This window comes from Lithobates pipiens, unplaced genomic scaffold, assembly GCF_037356315.1.
Source record: "Lithobates pipiens isolate NorthernLeopardFrog02 unplaced genomic scaffold, aLitPip1_a1.2 Scaffold_8, whole genome shotgun sequence".
NCBI lineage: Eukaryota > Metazoa > Chordata > Amphibia > Anura > Ranidae > Lithobates > Lithobates pipiens.
Window position 1 is genome coordinate 410,466,404 of NW_027507903.1, and position 18,027 is coordinate 410,484,430.

General features: G+C 39.9%; 1 protein-coding gene across 1 annotated transcript; it reads left to right on the top strand.

Moving 5' to 3' along the window:
• The first annotated feature begins 4,950 nt into the window (after positions 1 to 4,950).
• Positions 4,951 to 17,593, top strand: LOC143964409 (securin-like). Its single transcript, XM_077474126.1, has 9 exons — positions 4,951 to 5,068; positions 10,111 to 10,216; positions 10,460 to 10,608; positions 12,191 to 12,266; positions 12,603 to 12,758; positions 13,818 to 13,885; positions 14,932 to 15,007; positions 16,006 to 16,152; positions 17,436 to 17,593. The coding sequence occupies exons 2-9, from the start codon at positions 10,129 to 10,131 to the stop codon at positions 17,513 to 17,515; spliced, it is 840 nt and encodes a 279-aa protein (XP_077330252.1). The 5' UTR covers positions 4,951 to 5,068; positions 10,111 to 10,128; the 3' UTR covers positions 17,516 to 17,593.
• The last annotated feature ends 434 nt before the right edge of the window (positions 17,594 to 18,027 follow it).

Consider the following 18,027-nt stretch of genomic DNA (forward strand, 5'->3'; position numbering starts at 1 on the left):
AGATGTGATTATGATGGTCTATGGATGCGATTATGATGGCATATAGATGTGTTTATGGTATATAGATACAATTATGATGGTATATAGATGCAATAATGGTATATAGATGCGATTATGTTAGTATATAGATGCGATTATGACGGTATATAGATGCAATTATGATGTAATTTACATGCATTTATAGTATATAGATGTGATTATGATAGTATATAGATTTAATTATGGTAAATAGATGAGATTATGATATATAGATGCAATTATGGTATATAGATGTGATTATGATGGCATATAGCTGCGTTTATGGTATATAGATGAGATTATGATGGTATATAGATGAGATTATGATGGTATATAGATGCGAATATGATATATACATGCAATAATGGTATATAGATGTGATTATGATGGTCTATGGATGCGAATATGATGGCATATAGATGTGATTATGATGGTATATAGATGCAATAATGGTATATAGATGCGATTATGATTTTATATAGATGCAATTATGATGGTATTTAGATGCATTTATAGTATATAGATGCGATTATGATAGTATATAGATTTGGTTATGGAATATAGATGAGATTATGATAGTATATAGATGCAATTATGGTATATAGATGTGATTATGATGGCATATAGATGAGATTATGATGGTATATAGATGTGATTATGATGGTATATAGATGCGATTATGATGGTAAATAGATGTGATTATAATGGTATATAGAATCGATTTTGATGGTATATAGATGTGATAATGGTATATAGACGTGATTATGATGGTATATAGATGCAATTATGATGGTATATAAATGTGATAATGGTATATAGATGTGATTATGATGGTATATAGATGTGATTATGGTATATAGACGTGATTATGATGGTATATAGATGCAATAATGATATATAGATGTGATTATGATTTTATATAGATGCAATTATGATGGTATGTAGATGCAATAATGGTATATAGATGCGATTATGTTAGTATATAGATGCGATTATGATGGTATATAGATGCAATTATGATGGAATTTAGATGCATTTATAGTATATAGATGTGATTATGATAGTATATAGATTTAATTATGGTAAATAGATGAGATTATGATATATAGATGCAATTATGGTATATAGATGTGATTATGATGGTATATAGATTTGAATATGATATATACATGCAATAATGGTATATAGATGTGATTATGATGGTCTATGGATGCAAATATGATGGCATATAGATGCATTTATGGTATATAGATGTGATTATGATGGTATATAGATGCAATAATGGTATATAGATGTGATTATGATGGTATTTAGATGCATTTATAGTATATAGATGCGATTATGATAGTATATAGATTTGATTATGGAATATAGATGAGATTATGATAGTAGATAGATTTGATTATGGAATATAGATGAGATTATGATAGTATATAGATGCAATTATGGTATATATATGTGATTATGATGGCATATAGCTGCGTTTATGGTATATAGATGAGATTATGATGGTATATAGATGTGATTATGATGGTATATAGATGCGATTATGATGGTAAATAGATGTGATTATAATGGTATATAGAATCGATTATGATGGTATATAGATGCAAATATGGTATATACATGCGATTATGGCATATAGATGCAATTATGATGGTATATAGATGTGATAATGGTTTATAGATGTGATTATGATGGTATATAGATGCGATTATGGTATATAGACGTGATTATGATGGTCTATGGATGTGATTATGATGGTATATAGATGCAATAATGGTATATAGATGTGATTATGATTTTATATAGATGCAATTATGATGGTATGTAGATGCAATAATGGTATATAGATGCGATTATGTTAGTATATAGATGCGATTATGATGGTATATAGATGCAATTATGATGGAATTTAGATGCATTTATAGTATATAGATGTGATTATGATAGTATATAGATTTAATTATGGTAAATAGATGAGATTATGATATATAGATGCAATTATGGTATATAGATGTGATTATGATGGTATATAGATTTGAATATGATATATACATGCAATAATGGTATATAGATGTGATTATGATGGTCTATGGATGCAAATATGATGGCATATAGATGCATTTATGGTATATAGATGTGATTATGATGGTATATAGATGCAATAATGGTATATAGATGTGATTATGATGGTATTTAGATGCATTTATAGTATATAGATGCGATTATGATAGTATATAGATTTGATTATGGAATATAGATGAGATTATGATAGTATATAGATGCAATTATGGTATATATATGTGATTATGATGGCATATAGCTGCGTTTATGGTATATAGATGTGATTATGATGGTATATAGATGCGATTATGATGGTAAATAGATGTGATTATAATGGTATATAGAATCGATTATGATGGTATATAAATGCAAATATGGTATATACATGCGATTATGGCATATAGATGCAATTATGATGGTATATAGATGTGATAATGGTTTATAGATGTGATTATGATGGTATATAGATGCGATTATGGTATATAAACGTGATTATGATGGTCTATGGATGTGATAATTATGGCATATAGATGTGATTATGATGCTATATAGATGTGATTATGATGGTATATAGATGCAATAATGGTATATAGATGTGATTATGATTTTATATAGATGCAATTTTCATGGTATTTAGATGCATTCATAGTATATAATGTGATTATGATATTATAAAGATTTGATTATGGTATATAGATGAGATTATGATAGTATATAGATGAAATTATGGTTTATAGATATGATGATGGCATATAGCTGCGTTTATGCTATATAGATGAGATAATGATGGTATATAGATGTGATTATGATGGTATATAGATGTGAATATGGTATATACATGCGATTATGATTGTATATAGATGCAATTATAGTGCATAGATTGATTCTGATGGTATATAGATGCAATAATGGTATATAGATGTGATTATGATAGTATATAGCTGTGATTATGATGGTCTATGGAATGGATGCAATTATGATTACATATAGATGCGTTTATGGTATATAGATGACATTATGATGGTATATAGATACAATAATGGTATATAGATGCGATTATGATAGTATATAGATGCGATTATGACGGTATATAGATGCAATTATGATGGAATTTAGATGGATTTATAGTATATAGATGTGATTATGATAGTATATAGATTTAATTATGGTAAATAGATGAGATTATGATATATAGATGCAATTATGGTATATAGATGTGATTATGATGGCATATAGCTGCATTTATGGTATATAGATGAGATTATGATGGTATATAGATGAGATTATGATGGTATATAGATGCGAATATGATATATACATGCAATAATGGTATATAGATGTGATTATGATGGTCTATGGATGTGAATATGATGGCATATAGATGCATTTATGCTATATAGATGTGATTATGATGGTATATAGATGCAATAATGGTATATAGATGCGATTATGATTTTATATAGATGAAATTATGATGGTATTTAGATGCATTTATAGTATATAGATACGATTATGATAGTATATAGAATTGATTATGGAATATAGATGAGATTATGATAGTATATAGATTTGATTATGGAATATAGATGAGATTATTATAGTATATAAATGCAATTATGGTATATAGATGGGATTATGATGGCATAATCACATCTATATACCATTATTGCATCTATATACCATAATCACATCTATATACCATCATAATTTTAGCTATATAACATCTTAATCCCATCTATATACCATCATCCTAATCACCTAAACAAATCATCCTAATCTATAAACCATCATAATCGCATCTATATACCATCATAATCACATCTATATACCATGATCACATCTATATACCATCATCACATTTATATACCACATTCGCATCTATATACCATCATAATCGCATCTATATACCATCATAATCACATCTATTTACCATCATAATCACATTTATATACCATCATTATCACATCTATATACCATCATAATTGCATCTATATACCATCATAATCCCATCTATATACCATAATTGCATCTATATACTATCATAATCTCATCTATATTCCATAATCAAATCTATATACTATCATAATCGCATCTATATACCATTATCGCATCTATATAACATCAGAATCACATCTATGTACTATAATTGCATCTATGCATCTATATACAATCATAATCGCATGTATATACCATATTCACATATATATACCATCATAATCGCATTGATATACCATAAACGCAGCTATATGCCATCATCATATCTATATGCCATAATTGCATCTATATACTATCATAATCTCATCTATATACCATAATCAAATCTATATACCATCATAATCACATCTATATACCTTCATAAATCACATCCATATACCATCATGATCACATCTATATAGTGTCAAGTGTCACCCATCTCCCATCATGTCACCTTCAGTACCTTTAAGTGTCACCCTACACATCATGTCACCTTCAGTTCAGTACTGACAGTACATCCAAGTGTCACCCATCTCCTATCACCTCGTGTCACCTGCAATGATAACAGTACATCCAATGCTCACCATAGGCCCCACCCACCTACCTTGTTACCCGCCCTCTAATAATAATAACAAACACAGACACGTGTGTCAGATGCGCTTCCTTCTCACCCAATTAAACCCCAATGTAGAATATCAGTGAGGCGATGACTACACTACATCCTCCCAATATAACTCAATAGTGGGATCTCCCAGCACAGCACAGCACAGCTGCACATATAAACACAGACACGTGTGATCTCGGTGAGTCAGACACACTTAGCTCTCATCCAATAAAAACAAGCCGCCACAGGAGGACTCGACCAATCCAGGAAAAGCATGTTCTGCGTGCAGCCAATGAGCGAGCAGCTTTTGATTTAAGAGCTGCCGGTTTGGCGGTTGTAGTAATAAGCCTTGTGTGACCACTGACTTGTGATTTGAGAAGCAGTGTAGCGTGCTGATCCTTGCAGGTAAGTGAGCGGCTGGGATGTGTACTGTACGGAGCATTCGGCGGGGTTTGTACTGGAGTGGCGTGTGGAGGTAATAAGGGGTCCGAGCTGTACGGGGGGTGCTGGATAGTGCAGCACCACCTTGTGTTGGGTCTGGTCCTCTTACTCCCCCTTAGGTTTGCCATCGGATCATTCCCCTTATTGTAGGGGTGAAGGGTCCGAGGTTAGAACTTGTGCTTAGTTCTCATATGATTATTAAGTAACATTTCTGCGCATGTCCGAGGCTCTCTAGATTACACAGCATACACATGCTTTGCATTATACCCCAAAACTCATTCTGCTCCTCCAGAGTGCAGCGATTTCACAGCCTGGCCACAGAGGCCCAACAGCCAAGTACAGGCATCCCTGAGTTAGACATCAGACTTGCCTATATACTAATCCTACTTACCAATGGAGGGACACAACAGGAAGTGAGAGGAAATCTACCCCTGGGAAGGTAAATTCTCTCCTGTGTGATAATATGGGAACAAGGTGTCTCCACTGAAAGCGGAGGTCCACCCTAAAGTGGACCTCTGCTCATCAGAACCCCCCCCCCCTCTGGCGCCACAATTGGCACCTTTCAGGGGGGAGGGGGGGTGCAGGTACCTGTACAGTACAGGTATTCTGCACCCACTTCCGGGATAGCTCTCTGCGGAAAGGGGCGTAGATTACGCCCCTTTCCGCAAGTGCCCCGCTGCCTGCTGGGAAACACACAGATCCCAGAGGCAGTGGGGACCGTCCTTATTGCGCAGCGCGATTCGCGCATGCGCAGTAGGGAACCGGGAAATGAAGCCGAAAGGCTCCATTTCCTGATTCCCATACCCAAGATGGCGGCGGCAGCACCCGACAGACTATCTAGAGATCGGCTTTGGGTGCCGACATCGCGGGTGCGCTGGACAGGTAAGTGTCACTATTTTAAAAGTCAGCAGCTGCAGTATTTGTAGCTGCTGGCTTTAAAAAAAAAAAAAAAAAAAAAAAAAAAGGGGACTCCCACTTGAAGCTTTATCTCCAATCCTTGCTTCCACAACAACCCAAAAAATGTTCAAAATCCAGTAATCACAGGGACAAAGTGAGGCAAAATCTTTTGAACAGAGGCACATATAGCAAAACAAACATTGCAGGGTTGTTAATGGTGGGGGGAGAAAATGTACCTGTTCCGGCTTGCATACAGATTAAACTTGGCTACAAACTTAGACAGAACCTCTTGTTTGTAGCCCCTTCAGCCTTACTACCTATCACATTTTTGAATGCCCTGGTGCACCGAGACAGTGGCTGTACCTATGAAATGACCCTATTTTGGAAATTGAACACCCCAACGTATATTCTAAGGCATGTTATTTGTTGCCTGCATGACAGGTACTCTGCCTCACTTACAGATAAGTGCTTTATTATTGTGGCAATCTGAATGATGCCTGCAGCTACAGACATTCAGATATCGGCCTTTTCAGATGGTGATTCCCTACACCATAAGAACAATCAAAACGGCTGTTCCTCCACTTGATCATTTTTACAGGGTGGTGGGAAGGGACGCTCTCGCCGCCCTCCAGTGCTTCTACCAACTCGCTGGAGAACGGATCCACTGCTGGCCCCCGGATGTTAATGGGTTTTCTGCCCGACCAAATGATCGCTGGAGTCCCTCTGTTCAGAGGCCGGGCATAATCTTATGTCACACACAGCCTCTGCATTAAAAAATAAACAGCCGCCTTGGCTGAGAAGCTGCTTTTTCTCTCAGCCTAGAGGTGTCACTGTAAAAGACCAATCATGCCATATTCCTATTACAAGTGATGTTTATTCCTTGTAATAGGAATAAAAGTGATCAATTTTTTTATTTTTTTTTGTCAAACTAAAACTTTCAAATTGACTTAAAACAAGAAATTTAAGCGCCCCTGTCCCTGTGTGCTCACACACAGAAGCCAACACATATATGGAAGTCCTGCCCACATATGAAAACGGTGTTTAAACCACACATGAGGCATCGCTGTGAACGTTGGAGCAAGAGAATTCTAGACCTCTTCTGTAACTCAAAACATGTAACCAACAAACAATTTAAAGCATCGCCTATGGGGATTTTTAAGTACCAACGTTTGGCGCAATTTTGAAGCATAACATGTTTGGTATCTAGTTACTCTGCGTAACTTCATCTTTCACATTCTGCAAAAAAATTGGCTTAACTTTAATGTGGGTTTTTTTTTTTTTTTTTCTCTTGCCTCACGCCGATATAAGTTGGTAGAAGGGCTCGCGCAGGCAAACTAAAGTACCTGTATTTTGCCCTTTAAGAGATGGATACCCACGATCGCCTCACAGATAGGAAGAACAGGGAGATGCTAATGTAAACGAGCATCTCCCCATTCTGCCTAGGGACAGTGTTGCTGATCTCTGCTCCCAGTGATCGGGAGCAGAGATTGGTGATGTGTCATACATAGCCACGCCCCCATAGTTAGAAACCCTCCCCAGGACATGCGTAACCCTTACCCTGCCCCCTAGTGGTTAACCCCTTCAACTGCCAGTGTAATTTACACAGGAATCGGTGCATTTTGTATAGCACTGATTGCTATATAAATGACGGCCCCAAAAAATGTGTCGCATGTCAGTCATGATAAAAATCGCTGATCGCCGCCATTACTAGTAAAAAAGTTAATAAAATGCCATAAAACTATCCCCTAACTTTCCAAAAATATGTAGAATACGTGTTGGCCTAAACTGAGGAAAAGTGTGTGTGTGTGTGTGTGTCAAAATGTAATCTTTTTTTATAGCATAAAAACTGCATGATCAAATGCCACCAAAAGAGGTGTGTTGCAAAAAGTTATCTTTTACATGTAGAGATGTCAGAATTTGGCCTGGGTGTGAAGTGGTTTACTGGGCTTTGGTGGCTCTGCTCCACTTGAATGTGTAGTGTTTGTGGACTTGTCAATTTGCTACAAGTCAGGTGAACTTGGCCATGAAGCATTGCAGCTGTGGCATGCCGACACCTCTGTCCCTATCCACTGCCTATTAAGGTGGTGGTTGGCAAAAATGTACCTCAACCATGTTTGACACACCTCCCTGCCTCATCTGTCTGTTGCCATCTGACTATCATCCAATCCCTGTCCATCTGTTTTTATTGGACAGAATCAGGGGTTGGTGGATGTGTCCATTGACATCTGCAGCTCCATTGTGTGGTCTGGGTCCACCTGAAACTGACAGCAGACCCATTTGGCCTGTCCGTGTGAAAGGGGCCTTTAAGTGTGAAGGTTTACAGCAGGGGTTGTCCAATAAAGGGGCCTCCAATACAGCCCTTAGAATCACCAAAGGGCTGCCCATGATGGTCAGTATGTGTAATGCTTGTGATTTCACCAACCCAACATGCAGTGGTTGGTGTCATCAGGTGGCCCTGCCCCTTGCCTATTTAAGAAACTTTCACATGGTGGCGCAGGCAGAGCTTCATCAGAAGCGGAGCTAGGGCTGGGCTTTTTTTTTTTTTTTTTTTTTTGTGCATAAACAAAATTGCAAAGGCACATGTCTGCTTCTAGTGTCAAGTCCCATTCCAGACATGCAGGGCTGTTTGAAGGAATTTGGGGTGGGGGCCCATGCAAAATACACATGGGGGGGTGCAACCTCCCACATGCAAAGCCTACAGGAATTTCAGCATAGCAATACAGTTTAAGTTCACCAACAATTTCTGCATGCTGATTGGTTGCTAGAGGTTACTCCACATTATTAGTGCTCACTGATGCATTGCTATAGGTTAATGCACATCATTACCACACTGAGCAGTGGAGCAATCCCAAATTGAGCAAGTAAAGCGGCACATTAAAGTGGAAGTAAACCCACTTTTTTAACTTTTACCTACAGGAAAGCCTATAATAAGGCTTACCTGTAGGTAAAAAAAATATCTCCTAAACCTGTACGGTTTAGGAGATATTCCCCTCGGTATGCGCCGCTGACTGCAGCGGCGCATGCGCACAAGGGGGTTCTCTCCGCGAAAATCCGGCAGCGCTCGTCCGGCCGGATTTAAATCTCCCGCGCGCATGCGCGGGAGTGACGATATCGCGGCTCCGACCACTCACAGCGCCGGAGCCGCGATACCCGGAAGAGACGCCGAGGGAGCATGTCGGCTTCCTCGGCGTGGATCGGGCGAGATGTCGGGGCCTCGTTCTAAGGTAAGTATTTCATAATGAGCTAGTATGCGGTGCATACTAGCTCATTATGCCTTTTGCTTTGCAGGTTTAAAAAAAAAAAAAAAAAAAAAAAAAATGCGGGTTTACTACCGCTTTAAGTAACATACTGCAGGAGGTTACCAGAGACTGTGGACATACTACAGGAGATTACCTGTGAATTGGGGCCCCAATGACAGCTGCACTGCAGAGGACACAGGAGGCTATATTTGCTCACTAGCTAGCAGAGGGGGTGGGGTCGGGAGCTCCACTCTAACAGAGCGGCTGTGATTGGAGTGGAGCTTCTGTATTCTCCAGCCAGTATAGAGGGGGTTGGGGCCAGGAGCTCCACGGACGTGCCCACTCCTATCGCTGTTCTAACTACAGATGTTCTTTTCTGAGCATGCAGGCTACATGGGGTGGAGTCGGTGGAGCTTTCAGCCGTGCCCCCCTCACTGCTGGATAGATCAGGAATACAGCCTCCTGTTTCCTCTGTGCACTCTGCAAATCCACTTGTTTTGCCTGTCCTGTTGTGACGGGCCTGCTATGGAAACTCTGAAGGGTAAAAAAAAAAAATCTAAAATCGCTTTTATTCAAATCTGAGTTGAGTTGAACTTGCAACTCAATTTAAGTTCCCTGCTGACAGCTGATGAGGATGCAATGGCTGGCTTCCCCGCCTGCTCCTTGGCAACCTGCTTAATGCAATAATTTGCCACGTTAAATACAGTAAATACCACTACATCGAACAAACCTGCATTTGAGATGTTTGCTAAATTCTTAGACTTGCTCTTTCACACCTGACTTACTGCAAGTGTTGCTGCATTTTATTAGCCCTTATTTAATGCTTAACGAATTGACCCCCAAAGTCTCTTGTAATTACTACCTTTTCAGTTTTGACTAAAGTGAAGCATGGCAACTGTGATTTTCATTGACCAAGAGAATGGAGATGTTGCTTCTACTACCTTGTCCAAGGAGCGCCTAAAATCTACAATCCCTGGTAAGTGTTTGACTTGTGCCCAGTTTGCAGCTGGAATTTCTACAAATGTTGCAGTTTTTCTAGCCAGTGCATTTCAATGTTGCTCAAAGTAGATCTTTGGCTGGTTTGGGTGCAAAAGTGGCAATGCACCAGTAATGAGTTTTTGCCAAATAAACAGCAGAAATGCATATGGTCCATAAGTGGTATATTGGTGCAACACTGCTGTTTTTTTGTTTGTCAGATTTTTATTTTCTTTTTATAAAGGAAAAACCCTTTTGAAAAGTCATCCAGGGAAAGTGTTTGGCAGCTCTGCAACTGTGAAGCCAAGAAAAGCTCTGGGAAATGTCAACACTGCAGTTCTGCAGAAGAAAGGAGCACTTGGAGTGAAGAATTCTGCACCAGTTACTAAGCAGGTACTATTCTGAGCAGTGACAAGTCTTGCCACAAGTCAAAACTTGCTAGACCTTCTGTCAGGCTGCCTGTGCCCACTGGAAATCTAGCACTGCTTTTCACTGCCAGTCTGAATCTAATACCATGGCAAGAGGCTCTAACCTTTCAAATGATTACCATGGAATTTTTTTTAAATTGCTATAGTGGGCATAGCTTGTCTGAGCTGTGCACTTGCACCTTAAAGTGGCTGTAAAGGCAGAAGCTTTGTCCTAATGCAGTAAGATGGGGAGGCTGCTGCAGCACACTCTTAATACTTGCCTGAGCCTATCTATCCTGTAATTTTGCAGGAGAGACCTGGCTGTCCTTGGTAAAACCAGCAGCATGCTGCCAAAGGCTCCTGCTGTCAGTGAGCCAATGGGGGGGGGGGGGGGCGGCGCAGAGCTGGGTTGTGGCTCCATGTCTCCATGTCTGGATGGACATGGGGAGCTGCAGCTCAGATGCCCCCATAGCAAGCTGGTTGCTGTGGGGGCACTCAACAGGTGAGGTCAGGAGCACTAAAGGGGACCTGAGGAGGATCAGGGCTGCTCTGTGCAAAAAACACTATACAGAGCAGGTACCATATTTATCGGCGTATAACATGCACCCCAAGTTTAGGAGGGAATTTTAAGGAAAAAAAAACTTACATTTAAGTGTCCATCTTGCAGCCTTGTGTTTATCTTTAGAAAAGGCACCGCTGAGATGTCCTATGTATCTCGGTAGTTCTTGGCTGTCTTCGGCCCTTGTCAGTTTTCGACGGCTGAAGGCTGCCCAGAGGCTCTAAAATAGTGGAGGATCAGCATATAACACGCACCCATATATATATATATATATATATATATATATATATATATATATAATTTTTTCTTCCTCCCTCCCATTAGACTTGGCTTGCCATGTTGACGTTCGTCTCTGGGGAGGGTAGAGGCAGCACTTTGATTGCTATATCAAAGCACCCAGGAAGGGGAACCAGGCAGCACTGTGCCTGAATAATTACCAACCTACTCTTGACATCTAAGCACTACTGCTGATTTGCTAGCCCCCTAAGATATGTGGGTCATGCACAGGTCTGTCTCTCCCATGGACACCTTTGCTCCAGGGGATGAAAAGGCAGCATAACAATGCTTCCAAAGCTGCAATCTGCAAAACATTTAGGCACTTCAAGTGCTTGGGTTGTCACTCATTCCATTGGTCAGAAGATTCATGTATTCTGGCCATTGGAATCGGAGTCGGCTCCTGAATGCTCAAGTGTGTGTTCCTGCCTCTAAATGGTTGTGTGCATTGATGGTCTCAGGCCAACAGATCAGGCCTGCATTATTGGTTGCATATTTTTCATGCTTGGCTGAGAACACTAGATTGCATTGACAATCAATAGCTTTATCTTGTACATAAAGGTGCATCCTCCAGCACTGCACCATCTAAGCATGCTTTAGATGGTGCACATGTTTTTAGGAGGGGGGGGGGGGGGGGTGGTTAGAATACTGTAGGTTATTACTGCTGCTTGGAAATTTAGCTAGCACACTAAAGGGGTCTTTTAAGAATACCCATGTTAAACTGTTTACTTTCCAGGCTTCTAACGTATGCATCAAGCCTAGAAAACACAGCTACCCTGAGATTGAAAAGTGTGTTCCTTATGATCCTGCAGGTAAGATTGTGTTTTGGGGGGGGGGGGGGGTTTGGTTATTGCAGAATGGGTAGTTTAAGGTTTACCTCCTTGACTTGCCAAATTGCTTATGTTTAATTTTGAGTGGGGGTTCTAAAAACTTTGGTCCTAACTTGAACAGATTAGTACTGGTTTGCCCTGATTCTTGCCTATAAGGAAGCTAGACACCAGTGACTTGGTGAATTCCATAAAGCTGCAAGTAAGTGCTGTTTTGGCCAATAATGGGGAACAATGGGTACTTGGATCAGCAGTTGGGCAAAAGCTGTCACATGCATGGCTTGTGTATATATTTATATATCTTATCTTTTTTATTCCTAGATTTTGAAACATTTGATGTTCCAGAAGAGCACAAACTGAGCCATTTCTACCTTGCTGGAGTCCCCCTGTTTGTGCATGAAAAAGAAGCTGCAAAGTTTGATGCACTGACCCAGGAACCAGCTCCAATGGATATTCCAGTCTCCAGCTGGGAGTCAGGTTGGTTTTTAAATGTGACTCTTGCTCATGTCACGGGGCATGGAGGATTAAGTTGCAGAAGGGAACAAGAATGAACACTTCTAGGATGTGGAGGCATTCCCAGCAGACTGGGCTGACCCTAATTCTCACCTAATGTTCCTCCACTACATACATTTTCTAGGGCAAAGCAGGACCAGGGAAGATTGTAACTGGAGGGGGGGGGGGGGTTGGAGCTCTGCTAGGGCATAGACTTTTCTGAAGTAGTTGGTTTTCCAGCAAGTTCAGAGGCACATTGCAAGTACAGCACACAGCAACCTTAATCCTTTTTATCAGGTTGTGCAGCACCTACAAGTGATTGGACACAAGTCCTCTCCAGGCATAGCCTTAATTACAGAAAGGCTTCAAGGTGGGGGGGGGGCAGGGTGGTTTTGTTTTGTTCCCCTGCTAGTGTCCAAAGGTCTGGTGCTATGCATGCTTTGTTTGTAAGGATCCATGCTTACAGCTGAAATAGCTAAGATGCTTGTACCCAGACCCTGTAAGAAACCCTGTGCAATGATCTATTGTCTGGTAGGGTGCTATACAGGTTCATGGCAATGGACCTTCTGCTGCAAGACTGTGCCATGATGGCCTGGTGCCCCTGACAGTGGTATGTGTAGTGCTGGGTTTGTTGCCTCATTGTCTTTGAGCCCTTCCTGCTGCTGAAACAAATTTACTGCTATGCTTGTGTTTTCTGCAGGTGATCATGTTGCACTCCTCCATTAGACAATGCAGTTGCAGGGTCATCCTGTGAGTAGGTCACCTACAGCTGTGACATGCATTAATCAAGGATGTTGGGTAGCTCTTGTCCTGGGTGGTGCTTCACTTGGAGAATCTGGACAGAGTGGCAGTGTGGATGACTAAAGAGGGTGGGGCACAGTGTTTGGCAGCTCTACAAATTTAAGTAGCTGTACCATTTTGTCCAAATTTATTTATGTGGGTTTTTTGTTTTGTTTTTTCATACTGATTAATACTTTTGTCTCTAGGTGTCTAAAACCTGAATTATACAAGTAACTTTTTTTTTTTTTTTTTTTTTTTCTCCAGATTTTTCAGGCACACTACCATCTTTCCTGGCTACCTTTGATGATATTGCACTGGATTTACCTCAAATGGTAAACTGACTTTATAATCTGTAATAGTCTCTAAATTTTCAAGGATGCACAACAGCAGGGACAAAATGGCAAAGATCTTGTGTTCACCTGACCACACTTTTTCTTCTAAGGTAGTTAATCTGTTGCCTTCTCAGTTCTTTCAATGCTCCACTGAGTTTTAGTTAAGGGGTCATTTGACCATTGACTACAGCAAATCACTAGGTCTAGAAAAATCAAGTCACACAGGATTTCCATGACTGGAGCAGTTGTGCAGGGCACCCAATTGGCTGCTCTTTCAAAGATTAGAGGGCAACTGACTCGTTACTATGCACAGCTGTGCCATATTCTTTCAGGAATTTAGTGCCATATTGGGTTAAGTTTTTGACAGTGTAAATATGTTCAATGTGTGCACCAAATGGCAACATAAGTGGTCTGTAGCCCTATAGGCAGATGAGCACCAACAAGTGATTTGCAATTTTGCCTTTAGGGCAGGTCTAATCATAGCCAACTGGGCTGCAATAGACTTGGACCTAAAGGCATATGATGCCTTGCCATGTGTATGGTCTGTTGGTGACTGCTGTTGGTTAGTTTCACATCGTCATGAAGAGTGGCATGCAAAAAAACATGGCATTTAACCTTATTTTTTGAAGGCACCAATGACTTGTTCCTAAGGTGCAATATCTTGCAGAATTGTTATGCACATGCATAACATGTGCCTCCTGCATATGCATGTTGCAACAGTATGCAAATTTGCTGGGTTAAAAGTAGGGCTGAAATGGGGTATTGACTCCAAGGGTTATAAAAATATCTGTCAACTGGCTTCATTGACTAAAAGCTTTTCAGCTAATTAGTTGGCCTGCATACAGAATGTATTGTCTACATATCAGTATGCAGTGCACATACAGCTCAGTTCCCTGTCAGTGCCTTTAGAACTTGTGGTCTTGAGGTACAAGGGCTCATGGGACATGTAGGAGGAGGGACACAATGGAAACCTGCATTTTACCCTTTTAGTTTTGGTCAATCTAATGTGTATCGGCTGCTCTTAATGGTTACATTTTCCATTTTAGATTTCTGAAGCCTGCATCACACCAAGCAAACAAAGGTACCCTGAGATTGAGAAGTGTCTGCCTTACCATCCTGAAGGCAAGTATTTACTGGGGGGTTCAGGCTTGTTATATCTTCGTATGCTACAGTGTAAACCAGGAATGTTTTCCTTCCCAAAGGGTTTCTATAGCGCAACACTGTAGCTCTGTATTTGTTGCATCCTGTACCTCTGTGCTGTAATTCTTGAGTACATGGCAAGCAGTCTTTCCACTGGTTGTTGACTTCACTTCTAAAACTGAGCATATGATGTAATTGCTATCATTCAGATTTTAGAATTCATTTGAGCTTTATGCCTCCCCATTGGTTAAGCTTGACTGTCCATGATCCAAACTAACAGCTACACTGGCTAAGCACTGCATGTAGCTAGGTTCTGGCTGTGAGACTTCCCATCTCGCACCCAAAACAAGTCAGGCTGAGAATGAATGCAAAGCTTCCTCTGACTGAGGTGGGCTAACTGACTCATTCACAGAATACAAAGCTGCTGAGCACCACTCGGACTGCTTGTTCAGGTGTGGGACCAGAAGTCTGGTGCATAGCTGGTACCCAGCAATAGGCACGGTCACTGCTACTTGGTTAAAGCCAATTCAGCAGTTGGTGAAGGAAACGGCTGGTTTGTACCAGCTTGATTAAGTGACAGGGAACCTGGAAATCGCCTTTAGGAGTATTTTCATAGATATGCATTACATAATGGAAAGATGTAACAAATACTGTTTCCTTTAGGTATGGGGGGGGGGGGGGGGGGGTAGATTTTATCAGTGTCTGGGGAGGAGATCTAAAATCTGCAGGATTTATTTATGGTATGTTGTCTGGGGTGTTTAGTTTTTGCCATAAAGAGACCAAACTCACTTATTTCTGTCACTATGGGGGTGCTGTGTACATTTTAATTACTTTCCATCCCCCATTGTAACTATGTGTGGCTGAGCTGTTTTGCCAAGTGACTCAAGTAAATGCTGTTAACTTATTCAGTAATGCAAAGCACAAGCTGCTTGATCAATCGGCCATGGAAGGTTGCTTAGCAAGATTATTTCTCTTCCTAGAGTTTGAAACATTTGACATTCCTGAAGAGTGCAAACTGAGCCATCTCTACCTTGCTGGAGTTCCCCTTATTGTGTATGAAAACAAGTTTTCATTATCGACCAAGGAGCCAGCTCCAATGGATATTCCAGTCTTTACCTGGGAATCAGGTTGGTTTTAACAACTTTCACTGCAATACACCTTGTATTTTCATTCAGGCTTTTTGTGGGGGTTTTACTGTATCTGAGACTTTGACTTCACTTGCTTCCAATTCTGCAAACCTTGTAGGGTGCCAATGTAGTTCCCTCAACCTAATGTCTGATCAATGGTAGGGGATAACAAATTAAGTGAATGCACTGGATAAAGGCAGGAGAGGTCCCACATCTGATATTGTGTGCAGTATTCTCATCTCTAAGGAGAGCCCTTAGCTTTAACTACAGGTTCTTGCTATTGGCAAGGTTATGGGCACATCCCTCGTCAAGTCTACTATACAAATTTTATAATGGGTTATTGTTACCTGGTATATCTGTCATTGCTATTATATCAGTACTATGACTACTCATCTAATTTGGAAAGAATACATTTACAATAGGGAAGACAGGATAAATATCAACATTAAACAACCACAATTGGTGTGTGGGTTTTATGCCACTAGGTGGAGACATGGACCCCCTATAATCTATACAATACACAACAGGATGTATGATTCAATGTAACTAAATGGTGCTGAAACAACTAATCAATTATGAAATTGATTACTATTTTCATAGATTAATCAGTCAGTAACATGATGGGGGTTAAAACAAAAAATGAGCCCTTTATAGTACAAAGCAAATTGCTTTCAGTTCTACAGTAAAAAATTAACCCCTTACAGTAGTGTGTGGTGGGGTTTTTAATATACTTAAATGGAGATGCTGCTGAAAGCATGCATTATGTTTATTTTTTTTGGGTGGGGGGGTTATATATTTTTTTTGGCCAAAAAAAATGCAAAATCGCTGCAGAAGCGCATCAAAAGAAAACTGCTTAGACGTGTAACAAACCTTATGATGAGACTATTCAGACAAATCTTTGTACATTCACTGAATGAAAGCATGTTTGCAATTTTTACTTGTGTTAACTTTTATATTTTTTGTATATCTTTCTGTTCTCAGAGTGAATTAGATATTTTTGCTCCCCCAACCATATAGTTGGTTATTTAGATTTACCACTGCATTGAGATTTAATAGTAAAAATAATTTAATATGTAAAGTTAATCGCAATAATCGGCCAACTAATAGATTATGAACTCTAAGGTTGGTAAACCACCATTGTAGCTGAATTGCTTTGAGCCTGACCAGTGACAGGTCTCTTAACAACTTGACAAATCTAGGCTGTAAGCTAATTGTAATCCCCTTCTTGCGTCTCAAGTTGGATCTAAAATGAATTGATTCAAAGTTTATTTTTTATCTTCCAGATATGTCAAGCACATGCCCATCCTTCCTGGACACCCTAGATGAGATCACACTTGACATGCCTAAGATGGAGAACTGTTAGCATGGTTTTAACTTTTATTTGTGACTAACTTATATGTACATTTTTATTTTTAATAAACCTTTTTATTTTGTTATCAAATTGTTTTACTTTGTTTAAAACGCTTTTCTTATCTGGAAAATTTTATGCAAACCAAAACTTGTCAAAAAATGCAAGTAACTTTGTTTTGGCTGACTGATTTGGGTTATATTTTAAGTCAATCAGGAGGGGGCAAGGTCAGGCTCCATGTCTGAATGGATAAACGGAGCTGACTCAACTCAGGTGCCCCCTCAACCAGCAGCTCTCTATAGGAGGAAGGGGCCAGGAGCAGCAAAGAGACCTGAATAGGATCTGGGCTGCTGCAAAACCAACAGAGGTGTGTGTGTCTTCCCCCCCCCCCCCCCCCCTCTCCAGTCTTGCCAGTAAGTGTGCATGGACCACTAGCTTGGTCAGCCGCAACAATGCCCCATCCTGGACTGTGGCAGCCAGTGAGTTAAATGTCTCACAGGGACACATGACCAGGTGTCAATGTTACC

Bases quoted from the DNA above. Each gene is read 5' to 3' on its own strand.
- LOC143964409 (XM_077474126.1), top strand. From the start codon at position 10,129: ATGGCAACTGTGATTTTCATTGACCAAGAGAATGGAGATGTTGCTTCT. The intron at 15,008-16,005 runs GCAAGTATTTAC...TTCTCTTCCTAG, and splicing joins TCTGCCTTACCATCCTGAAG to AGTTTGAAACATTTGACATT. The intron at 16,153-17,435 runs GTTGGTTTTAAC...TTTATCTTCCAG, and splicing joins AGTCTTTACCTGGGAATCAG to ATATGTCAAGCACATGCCCA.